The sequence below is a fragment of the Helicoverpa zea genome, chromosome 17 (genome assembly GCF_022581195.2).
Source record: "Helicoverpa zea isolate HzStark_Cry1AcR chromosome 17, ilHelZeax1.1, whole genome shotgun sequence".
Lineage (NCBI taxonomy): Eukaryota > Metazoa > Arthropoda > Insecta > Lepidoptera > Noctuidae > Helicoverpa > Helicoverpa zea.
The window spans coordinates 2710660-2723470 of NC_061468.1; the positions used below are offsets into that span (position 1 = coordinate 2710660).

General features: G+C 36.8%; 2 protein-coding genes across 10 annotated transcripts in view; one reads left to right on the forward strand and one right to left on the reverse strand.

Annotated features, from left to right (window-relative positions):
- The window catches only part of LOC124638100 (transient receptor potential cation channel trpm), a 248595-nt gene that overhangs the window by 59049 nt on the left and 176735 nt on the right, over positions 1–12811 (forward strand). The window lies entirely within an intron of this gene.
- On the reverse strand, positions 372–7196 carry LOC124638101 (venom carboxylesterase-6-like). The gene is made up of 3 exons (XM_047174953.1): positions 6946–7196; positions 2070–3313; positions 372–1881 (listed from the first exon to the last, which is right to left on the reverse strand). The coding sequence occupies exons 1-3, from the start codon at positions 7108–7110 to the stop codon at positions 1422–1424; spliced, it is 1869 nt and encodes a 622-aa protein (XP_047030909.1). The 5' UTR covers positions 7111–7196; the 3' UTR covers positions 372–1421.

Below are 12811 nucleotides of genomic sequence, written 5' to 3' on the forward strand. Positions count from 1 at the left end.
CGTAGCTTTAAGTATTGCGCACTTTATACTCCTGGGGCTTGAGTCTCCTAATTTTACTTAAGCGACATACGATTGATATCCAACTAAGATTCAATACGCTTTTTTTATTAAAAAAAAGCGAAAAATAATATATTTACGATTGACCAAATGGCAGACCACGGCAAGGGTCATTTTGGTGATTACCTACTCACCAAATAAAAGGTCTGGCCATCTGATTAGTAGGACCTGAGACTGTGAACTGTCGCTGTTTTTTTAATTATTTAAAAAATATGTTTTTTTTTTACAGGTAAGTTGGGAAATTTCATTTATTTCTGCTAATTTCTACACATCCTCCGTAAGTACCAACTAAATATTCGTGAGTGAAAAAATTATTTTCTGCATTCGTATATTTTATTTTAATAACAATAACTTAATACAATAATAGAAATCTGAAAATAAGCCTAAGCTATTAATTTTATTTAAAATGTTAAAATTAGGTTTTCATTTATACATTTTGACTGCAATAGAGGATAACTTATCAGTTTATCATATTTCTGCTACTGTACCTTAAACATTCATCTAATTGTTTTATAAAAAAGGTTTTGTAACATTTTTGTGTACCTCAAAAATATATCAGGCCTAACATTCTACGAAAAGAGGTTTGTATATTGACAATATATCGTTTGTGTGAACGAATTAAAATTACGATCTACAATTTATCGTAAAGATAGTCTATCACATAAAATTTAATAGATAGGATTGATGGATTTCCTTCATAAAATTATGTAATCTTCGATAAATACCAATAGGACGGTGTACCCAGTCTTAAGGCTGTAACCCAACAGCTATCGTTATTAAATAACAATTTAATTTGTTTATAATATCTTCAATAAAATATCTAAATTGGTAAAATACTCAATTAACATTAATAAGTCATTATCACGCAGACGCATTATTTCTCTCACATGTATATTTAATTACCATCACAAAAATGCATCAAAAGTCTTATAAAAAATAATCTAAATAAAATACTGTAGATATGGCGTTTAGTTTTAAAACGATATAAAATTGCTATACCTATTGCATTCTAGGACCTTAAATTGCACTCAATTAGGTACATTTTATAGAATGCCTTATTTTCTCGTTCTTAAAAAAAATGCCTTAAACTGAAAAGGTACGTTCACGTTTTTATTAAAATACTGTATGTATAATATTGTACATTTATGGCGACACCACATAGTTTATTCTTTTACAGTAAGTAAATTCGATTTGATTCTTTACACAGTTAAAAGAACTGACATAATACTTATTAATACAGAGGTCTGGTTAACTATTGGTGATAATAGCATCCATTACCTACGTATTCTCATTAAAAGTAGAACCTTCATAACATTAAAAACAAAAACATTTGTTACCAACATTGGTGACCAATTTTCCAATATTTAAAACAAAAGAACAACTAACTCACAAAGTACAACAGATATAAAACAACTAATTGTAACACTAGAAGAACTAGCTAAAGTAGGAGCAACATAATACTTAGCATAAAGATTGTCCCAGAAAGACATTCTTTGCACATGAGGGTTAAATCTTGCCTCTTCAACGTAGATAAAACCATTGTTAATAGTAGGAGCCCCATTACCTCCATAAAAGAGGTAGTTGGTAAGGTTCGGCCTAACTGGTGGCCAATCATTGCCTTTAGTTACAGGGATGGCATTATTTGTATTATTGGCAACAACAGTTCCATTGGTAATAGAAGTTCCATTACTCATTGCTGCAGAAGAAGTAACATTGGTCCCAGCAATGTTGGCTGTCGTGTTGGTGCTGGTGGAATTGACAGTCGCTGTCGCGTTGACTAAATTGACGTTGACGATGTTACCCGCACTGGCAGTCGCGTTGTTCCTGAAAAAATAAAATAAGATTATTGTAGAAACTGCATATGGATTTCGGAAAGGCTTTAAATGGTATCATCAAAAGATATTATTTTAACGGAGTATTTAGGATTTGGATATTATCATAATTTCAAATTGCTAACAAATGTTTCAGACATGATTTTTATAGCCGAAAACTTATTGAAAATTAGTGCTTACCAGTTGTAGGCGAAATCAACGAAACGCTTCACGATCGACTTGCTGACAGCTTCATCAACGGGACGTAGATCATAACCAAACAAAAAGTTGAGGAAGGCTCCATGTTTGGCTCCACTCAAAGGAATCTGATTGTGCACCCAGTGAGAGTTCATGGTGCCCAAATAACTGAACTCCAACAATCTGACCTCACTCTTAGAGGTTAAAGCCCTTTCCTTAGCTGCTTTGATTACAGACACCAGCACAAGAGTGTCTCCTTCGTAATCTAGGAAGTCTTCAATAGTTTCCATGCTGATCGCCTTGCTAGCGAAGTAGTAGTCACGGATGGCGGCCGCTACAGCTGTTCTATTTTTACCGAAGTCCATATCCACTTGAAGGAAATTGGTGAAGTTTGTCTGCATGTAGTTCAACCAGTTTCCATAGTCTGCCTGCGCTGCTCTCATTGTTCCTTCCCTATTTGTGTATCCATAAATGACGGGAATTTGAGGGTATTTTCCAGATCTTAAAATGTTGATAGGAGCGTCAGAAAGAACTGTGAAGTTAGGATTTATTTTGGGATCTTCGATACATGGTGCAAATTGCGGTGTGTTATTGAAATATTTGAAATCGTCCAAGGCCGTATTTAAAAGGTTAATATCAGTTTTGACTAGATGTTTTGCCAAGTCATCTCTTGCCTTGCCTCCGTAACCAAGTTTATCTCCCACTAATTGTGCGGACTGGATAGGATCGTAAGATACTGCCCATGGGGCCAGACTTGATCCACTTAGAATAATAGCTTTATGCACGAGGCCTTCACTTTGAGGTGACAGTGTTATCAAGTCCACCATCGCTGCTCCAGACGCGTGACCCATAAGAATAACGTTCTTGGGATCCCCTCCAAAGTTGCCAATATTGTCCTTGACCCATTTCAATCCTTGAATTATGTCTTTCAAACCGGCGTTACCCGGTGCTTCTTGAACGTTCAAGCAAAGGAATCCGAAAATCGATAGTCTAAAGTTCATAGTCACAAAAACAACATTATTTTCCACTAGTTTTCTATATGAGAATACTTCAGTGTTTGTATTGGTGTACTCTTCGGCGTTGATCCAAACGATGACTGGTTTCGGGTTTGTAACATTTTTCGTGAAAACGTTAACTGTGAGGCAGTTTTCTGACCCGACGAGACCTCTGGTCGTTGGCTGTGCGCAGATCACGGTGTTCTCAGTAGCGTGGAAGACTCCTGGATACCACGAAGGTAGAACAGGCGCCTGGAAAACACACAACACAACGATCAAAATAAGATAACGTTAAGGCGTGACCGCCATTTCACTGATAGTGGGCGCAAACAACTTTGTTACGGCATCGATAACAAACGTTTATACCGTCTTTAGAGTTTTATCGATTCATTTGTACTCTAGTGTTGTTAAACACATGATTGCCAGTAAGTGGGTAACTATTGTCAAGAAAATTTCGTGAGAGTTTTTCTTTAATTGCCTGCCTTAATTGTTCTTAGAATTCTCTGGAAGTAAACTACGGGATCGATTTTCAAATACAGTCTTTGTAAATACTACTAAACGGTGCCTTGTCTGCTGTTAATGTGTCCAAAGTATTTAATTTGTATTTTTTTAATTCCTTCTTTGAGATAAATGGTGTCTTTTGTCGAGATGGGAATCAGTGGTGAAAATAGTGATGAATAATATCTTTGACAGTAGTATGGTTTTCCAACATAATTGGATTTGTGTAAGAATATACTGGAAGATGTACAAATACCATTCAGTCTAGCTATGGCAGAAGTTTACTTTAAATGAAAGTTTATTATGTCAACAATTTCTCGATCTGATAGTGACTCATTTTTAATCTAATGCCGACTCGATAAAATGTATCAATGTTGATATCATTTAATTCATGTTATTGTAAAATGACATACTTTAAGTTCAGGCATGATAAACTGTAGGTCCCGGCTGTCTTTGAATACTATGGCATTCGTTACGGGTATGCAGAAGCCAGATTACTCTGACAGCCAGTCTCACCAATTGGTATTGGCCGGCTTACTGGGTTGAGGAGGTCAGATAGGCAGCCGCTCCTTATAAAATACTGGTACTCAGCTGCATCCAATTAGACTGGAAGCCGACTACATCTGCATCCTTTTAGACTGGAAGACCAATATTAGTTGGGAAAAGGCTGGGCAGATGATACTTTAAGTTCAGTCTAACAACTACCTACCTTATACGTTGGTTGACTTTGCTAACGACATCAAATACATTGTCATAGTTAATAAGTACCAGGCCAGCATAATATAAAGGAGTCATTCAAGCATGTAAAATAAAGGATTCGTCTAATGATCATTACTAATTGTTTTTTACCGGTTTTTCTTTTCGTATCAGTTCCGAATTAACCATAATTACTATTTAATTGTTAGATTAACACAATTAAAAATGCATTAAATTAAGAAGTTTAATTGGAGGTGTGACTGATAAATAAAAACCTCATTGGTTGCACTAATTATTAAATAGTATAGATTATTAAATAGTTACTCTAATAGTTATTTTATCAATATATAAGATAATGGTATTGGTTGCCAGGTAACTGTAATGCTATTACGCGTTAACTAAATAACAGACATATAATTTTGGTACACAGATAGTCTTGCTAGAAACCTTAGAAATGGCATATGCTACTTTTTAACTGGGTGCAGAACCTACATACCCACATACATATTACAACAATGCAGTTAATGTAATGTAAGCATTATAGGCAACTTATCCTCATCTATGACGCTTGAATGGCCTAAAATTGGCACCTACAGCTAATTCAAAAGCCCATCAGAGCCATAATATCCTGATATTCTGCCATCAACAGCAGAATTTCACGCATTCCCACCACTAATTGCGTTGACACAAATCAAAGCTACATTTACCTTACCAAACACCTCAGGAGTATCATTTCCACTGGATTATCAACCTTATTCTTTAGTACACAAGGTTGAAAAAGTTACATTTAACAGGAACATACTCTAGCAAGCACCTCAGGTGTATCCTTGCCATTGCATTATCAACTCTATTTTGTAGTTTATAAAGTTGAAAAGCTATACAACAGAAACCACGCTAGTTACAAACACCTCAGGAGAATCGCCTTGTTATTGCATTATCAAGTCTATGGTGTTAGTAATAAGGCTGACGAGTATGTTTGGTGATTAATTTTTGAAATTGGTATCGAACTTGCGTTCCGGTGCATTGGTAGGTTCTATCGGTTAAATGTTATTGTCAGGAATAATTGTTTGATGTTTCATGAACATATTCAAGTATACCAATGTCATCATAAATGGATGCAGCAGAGTACCAGTGTTTTAAAAGCAGCGACTGCCTATCTGACCTCCTCAATCCAGTTTACCCGGGCACCCCAATACCCTTAACCAATACGTATACTCAAGTGTATCAATGTAACTTTTCTATGTTTTAGTTTAGTACCTATCTCTTGGAAACTAATAACTAAGGGTGAAGGATCTTGAGGAAAGCCAGATTTAGAGATTTGAATTCGCCTTTCCTTGAGCAAGGTGATTAACGCTCATTCCTTCTATATATGAAGGTATACGAGACGAGGCCTGCACTTTACAAACGGGCAATAAATGGCTGATGATGATTTATTAGAAATCGTGCTACTTATTTCCTATATTGTGACAAAAGATAATTCTAATGTAGGTATAATAGAATTCCTACTATAGGTTTCCTTGAAAGTCTCGTGACAAGTTATTATACCAATATTACAAATGAGAATATCCTCATTACGACAAGGTGAGGGTATCTAAAATTAGCTAATTATTTAAGCCTTTAATTAACGAATCACGATCAACTTAAGAGTTAAATGGGTACTTAATTAACTAACTTATAATCTTGGCAAGATTTTTGTTGTGTCAAAAATAACATCTCCTGAAATATTCAAAAACTTTCGGATTACCGCCGTTTCACTCATATCCCGGGAATATGCTTCCCGAACTCGAATAAAAATTAGAGTAAGTATGTCACTCGCAGATAGTGTAGCTTCCCGATAGTGTAATTTTCTGTTCTTTGTATTCGAAGAAGTATTATTGGAAAAACGCCAAAACGCATCATCAAAGTAGGTGTTACAAAGTAGGCGTTAATGTTGAAATATTAATTTACCGCCGCGGTTTCATTACGCCCTGAAGGAACCACTTTCAGCAACAGAGTTAAAAGTTGCTTAAAAATGTCTTTTCTCAGGCTTTTATAGACTATCTACCCATTTAAATCGGTTTAGTAGTTTTGGCGAGAAAGCCTGATAGACAGACAGAATTATTTAAATACGAAACGCGTCGTCGCTTGCTCATAGAAATAGGTCATTAGTCACCAGGGAAATAGAATGATCACAAAGGTTCATACAAGAAGTTTGTAATTCAACATTACGCTAGGTGATCAACGATGACGGTTGATCGTGATTGCACAATTTGCACAGGGATTTACTCAGATTGCATTCTTACTGGCCAATAATTGCTCACACATTAAAATAAGTCATAATGTATAGAATTACCTACCTACATCTGGCTTTGATTGAATCAGACCTATAGCAAAATACTCGGTATAAAATAGACGCTACCATCATAGTAAACACTAAATTATGTAAACAAACCGTCTATTTTTAGGTGGTCGTGATCAGTCCGTCTTATAAAAAAGTCTCAATGGGTTATATTCCACTGTCTAATAAAAAGTGTACACAAATACGTCATTGAAAATTCAGGGAAGGTAGGTGTATCTAATATGGCAACAATTTGAATCGATAACAATGATAAATTGGATGTAGATACCCGTACAAGGGGTGCTATTAAATACTATTAATAGGTATCTAAACAAGGTGACTAGAATGATTAAGTAATTTTAGGTTATCTTACCTTAAACCGGCTTCGCCCAGTCGTCCACCCAGCGTAGGGTATACCGTAGAAAGCATAATAATCTCCATCTGACGCCTTACCGCCTTCCACCGTGCCTTCAATAGTGCTCACTTGCAAACCATGCGCGTACGCAACTAGCAACACAAACAAAGCGTACGCAAACATGGCTAGGTACACATGGAAGTTCTTTTTTCAAATGACGCGTGCGCCTGCGTCGGCCGCCGGTGAACGAATGAATAACGATGCGTGTTTGTTTTCTATCTGTGCAAGCCTGACTGTATCGGCATTATCAGCCCTCGCTACTTATCAATGAGGTCATCGCACAGATTATATAATTTACTCATAAGACAGTTTAAAAATGGAATCTTGTTTTCAAGGATTTTGCGAATCTTCTGTGTTTATTTTTTCGTTTTTTTTGCAGTGGCCAGTGTTTACGTTTCTTATTCCACTGGTGTGATTGCTACGTCATATTGTATGAGTGTGTGCGTAGTTATTACATTGATTATTTTGTTAGTGTGAGTGTGTGGGCGTAGAGGTGAAATTAAAGGGTCACCTCGCTTATTCTTCTTAGTAATTCGGTTATTACTTTGTTGTGTATTTAGTGCTAGAATTGGGCCAAGTAGCTTGACATTTCTGAGACGCCAGCCTACAATCATTACTTATTTTTTGTGATGAATGTGTCCAAATTCGGGGAATAGCCGCTAAAATTGTTGCTAAATAAAGACTGGCTATTGACATAGGTAATCATTATACAAAATTATGTTTCTAAATAAACATACATATTTTTTCTCCTTATCTTTCGTCAAATATCTTTCGATACCACGTCAACTAAATATTTGTACGATCATAAAATCTAAATATAGAAGTTTAAAGTGTTTCTGAGTGTTTGTTCAACGAGCGATGCAGAAGAAATTGAAGATGTTTAATATAACATCACGATTTTTTATGCTAATTGATCTACAGAGGAAACGTTATTTGTAAAATAGTAAATCGCCCTTTATTGTAAGACCCTGGCAAAGGTTAAGTTGATATTATCACCTGCCTTTATTCATACATTCAGCAGAGTGTTAAAATTTAATCTATACTAATATTATAAAGCTGAAGAGTTTGTTTGTTTGAACGCGCTAATCTCAGGAACTACTGGTCCGATTTGAAAAATTATTTCAGTATTAGATAGCCCATTTATCGAGGAAGGCTAATTTTTATCCGCGTTCGTGCAGAGGTTCCCACGGGATGCGGGTGAAACCGCTGGCAGAAGCTAGTGAAACTTATAAGGCCGCTGCCTCGAATTTTGCGGGCAGCGAGGCGGCAGCGGCGGCGGCGCGGGAGCGGCAGGATCTTACGCGTATAATCAAATGGACCGGCCCTCGAATACAGCGTCGCGGGGAGCGGGCAACGAGCGGTGAGCTCCAGTCAAACGGTGACCGCCCGCGCCGCCGCCGCTGCCGCCCCGCTGCCCGCAAAATTCGAGGCAGCGGCCTAAAACTTTTCTCGACACAAGACTTGTTGCTAAGCACCTATCAGTCAGTGGATTACCTATGTATTATGTTTAATATATGTATATTACACATTATTTATTATGTTTTTATTCCTAATTGAAGACTTGTTTCATTCAAGAAATCAATAATTCGGTTTTGAAAGGAAGTGAGTAACAATTGTGGTTTTATTAGTAACTAGAATGTTTAATGAATCGTTTTGTCCGTCGAGTATTTTAGTTGACAGGTGACCAATATCCCTGTCGTTGCTGAAAAATTACCTTGGAGCAAAAGCTGTAGCTGAAATTCCTTATAACTATTATATCTTTTAAGTACGTTGTTCTAAAAGCCTGAAAGTCAATTAGGTATATCTAGATATGTAAGCGTTGATCGTATTGTCCATTAAAAGGCATCGTCTTTTAAACTAGTAGTTAGATATCAAACCTGCCAACTAGCGTTGACAACAAATAACTATATAAGTATTTTCAAAATCTGTTTAATGCTTTCGACATTAAATATAAACTATAGACTGATAAGCGACGTCACGTTATCAAACAATTAACTTTTAATACATTTTTAATATTTTAACCATTGGAAATAAATTAAGGCTTATTCTGATAAAATACTTCGGAAAACCAACTTCGGAACACGTGATGCCTGGTAATTATATTCACGTGATAATATTTTAAGCAACAAGCAAGCGCAGCGTAGGACGTCCACCAACAAGGTGGACAGACGACCTCATAAAGGTCGCCGGAAGACGCTGGATGCAGGCAAGGGCGGATCCAGCTTCGGCACCAGGAGGGGGTCACACACAAGGGCGGATCCAGCTTCGGCACCAGGAGGGGGTCACACAGTCGTGGTCAAGTCGCAAAAAATATTATATTGTAGCGTATAGATCTGTTAATATTAAAAGTAGTAGTATAAATACAATAAGCGCGATCGTAGCGAGCTCGAAATTTTTACGAATGTGAAAAAAAGTGTTTTCATGTAGAAAATGGCCCGAGCAGAGTGAGCGCAATTTCTCGTATTTATACTACACACACGTGTTAAACAAAAAAGCGCGAGCGAAGCGAGCGCGAAAATTTTTGTTCAGGTCGAGGACTAAGGTTAAAAAAGTGTTTTTATGTAGAAAATGGTCCGAGCTGAGCGAACTCGATTTCTTGGACAGAATCACAGACGTGAAATTGAAAAAAGCGCGAGCGAAGCGAGCGCGAAATTTTTTTTTCAGTTCGAGGACTAAAAGTAGATGAAAACGCTTTCTTGCTGTATAACAAATAGACACCACAAATACAAGAAAGTGCGATCATAGCAAGCGCGAGAATTTTTTCAGGTTGAAGACGTTTGAAAAGTATTGTGTACGTAGAAAAGGGCGCGTACGTTTTTTTTATTGCAGCAACAGTAAAACATTTTCTGTGAAAACTTCAATTGAAGGGCACAGGGGAAAATCATGGTTCATGAGATCAGGGCCGTCTCTAGCTCATGTAGCGCCTCGGTGCAATCATCACCCAAGCGCCACCTATGTATCTATTGAAAGATTTTGAGTAGTACATACAATATGTACTACTCAAAATCAAAAGGAATATAAAAAAGAACGTTCGAACGAAAGTCACTTTTTTGGTAGGTAAAGGACTTATAAAAATGTTTCCGTATCATTGTAGGCTCAAACTGTTGGCCAGATTTAAGTTATGAAAGTCGAGACAGGACTACGTTATTGTAAAAATTAGCGCGAGCGAAGCGAGCGCGCAAATTTTTTAATTTTGGGACACAAAAAGTTCATAAGTTTTAAAAAGCGCTGTAAAGTAACAAGCAGTCGGAAGCGCAAACTGTTTTGTTTTTGAGGACTCCATTAATATTTTTTTTTGTTATATTTGACTTATGAATTTATCAAGGCAAGGTATATATGATATTGCGCGAGCGAAGCGAGCCCGAAATTTTTTGAGCCTACGACACAAAAGCACCTGATTAAATACATTGTAAAACAACAAGTAGCCGCGAGCGCAGCGAGCGCGAACTTTTTTAAATTATTTGTTTGAAGACTCACAAATCAGACTGGGAATTACGTACAAATAAAAAGGAACCGGGATTAGAGCGAGTGCCATTTGTGTTCGTTGATTCGGCGCGTCATTAAAAATAATAAATAATTAGAAATACAGTACAGACATAGTCATTTACTAGAATTTTTTCATTTAGTTGGAGGATGTTAAAAGTTAAAAATAATCGAAATGATCGATCCAACAAAGCGAAGGCGACTTTTTTGTCAGTATCATGATACAATGTGGAACTTCCTTATCGAACGGGTGTAATTTCTTCGAAATTTCCTGGTGGTGGGGCGTCCCACGGCGCCCCTGAGACCGAGGCGCCCGGGTTATTCGCACACCCTGCACCATAGGTTAAGACGGCCCTGCATGAGATACAGCATGTAATGTAGACAACCCGGACAGCGGATTCTTAGTAACAGGGTCCCGTTTCCTCCTTTTGGGTACGGATAAAGAATAAATAAAGAATAGAGAGCGAGCGTTGCGAGCACGAATTCTTCAGCAAAACTACTCTACCTGTAACTATGTAGGTATCTACCTATTCACTCGGAATAAAAATTATCTTATACTTATAACAAAAACTGAAAACATCGTGTTTAACCATTTCAATTATTGGTCCTCTTAGGTCCTGAACCTGGCCCAGGGGGGGGTCATGACCTTGTGACCTACCCCCTGGATCCGCCGTTGGATGCAGGTCGCCTCTAACAGGTATCTGTGGAGATCTAAGGGGGAGGCCTATGTTTAGCAGTGGACGTCCTATGGCTGAGATTATGATGATGATAATATCTTCTAATGTTGCCCAGTGGGATACCTATGTGATCTAATAAAAAGAGGAATTGTAGTAAGTCTCCGAAACTGTTGAACCGAAACCGAACAGAAAAACTCTTTCTCTAATGGGAATCCCCACATTTTATCCAGGTTTGCGATATAATTTTTATCGAGATGCCGAATAGAAGAACATGAAAAAAGTTGTAAGTTAAAAATGTTGATTGTCAATTCAGAATTTCATAGTCTGAGTATTACAGATATAAGTCTCTCAGCAAAATCCTACTAACATTTTAGAGAACATCTAGATATCTCCGTGACTATAAATACTAGGTACATTTAACGTTATTAGAATATGAAGTGTGTACTCGAGTCTGTCATATGAAGACGTGAACTTAACGATCTCAGCCGACTGCTTAGTTCTGATGTCTGGAGAGACTTCGAGGTCAAGGGTTTGATATGAAGATGCACTTGTAGAAATAATATATCTAAGTAAGCTAGGAAACTTGGATGATTTTTAAAGTTAACTTTTTTATTATTGAGTAGATTTAAAAGCACGTGTGTTCTAAAATGTGTACTCAGCACATGCTAAAAATCTAAATAGATAAATCTAATTATTATCTTACATTGATAGACTTTCAAAGGACCAGGCCCAAGTAGCATTTTGTTCCATTTAAGAGTACACATTTAGTTCACAGGTGAACTTAAAGCATTACTACAGTTCACTCGTGATGTATTAGCTGCATTATTGTAATTAATTACACCTATGCCTGTCTAAGGGACTTACAGGAGTGTAGAGTAATACTTTTATACGGTTATGGGTGTTATAATACTCTAACAACTATCCTTTAGTCAGCTTTCTGACTAAGAGCATTATAGTAGGGTAGAGATACGGCAACCGCTATTTAACGGCCTACTTGTTCGATGTTATAGAGCTATCAGTTTAATAGAACACTTCTGGTCATTTATAAAGCCAAAGGCTGTTATGTCTACTTGTCTTAGACTGTTATACAGCCAGTAGCTGTATTAGGACTTGTTTGTGATACTTAAAATAACCTTTTTTTTACTATCTGTACAGAGGTGTTTAAATGATTCACATGTGGACTGTTGGCTGTTAGAAGGGCTATATAACAGTTCACATAGCCGTATTTCATTTCCACCATTTTGTGCTACGTAACCTAAAATATTTACCAAATAAATCTACAAGATTAATGCAGATTTATCACAAAATGCGCAGATAGAGCGAATGAGTTTTGGTTTCATGTTAAAATTAATTACCGTAGTATAATTATAATGCCAATAAAATATCAAAAACTGAAGATGTAAATTTTCCTCTCAGCCAGTTTTAAACATTTCAAAATGAATAAAGCGTTTTTACAGAGGCGCGTGAAAATTTTAATTGTCAATATGTATACATTTCACGATAAAGTTGCATTCCCATGGCATTAACATGATATAGTATATAAAACAGGTACTACCGCGTGTTATTTTATAATAATAATCCGCCGGAGTTAGTTTGCCCCGAATCCATGCACTCCTTACAATTGTCAAACTAATATATTAAAATGTGGAAATAATTTAGGACAC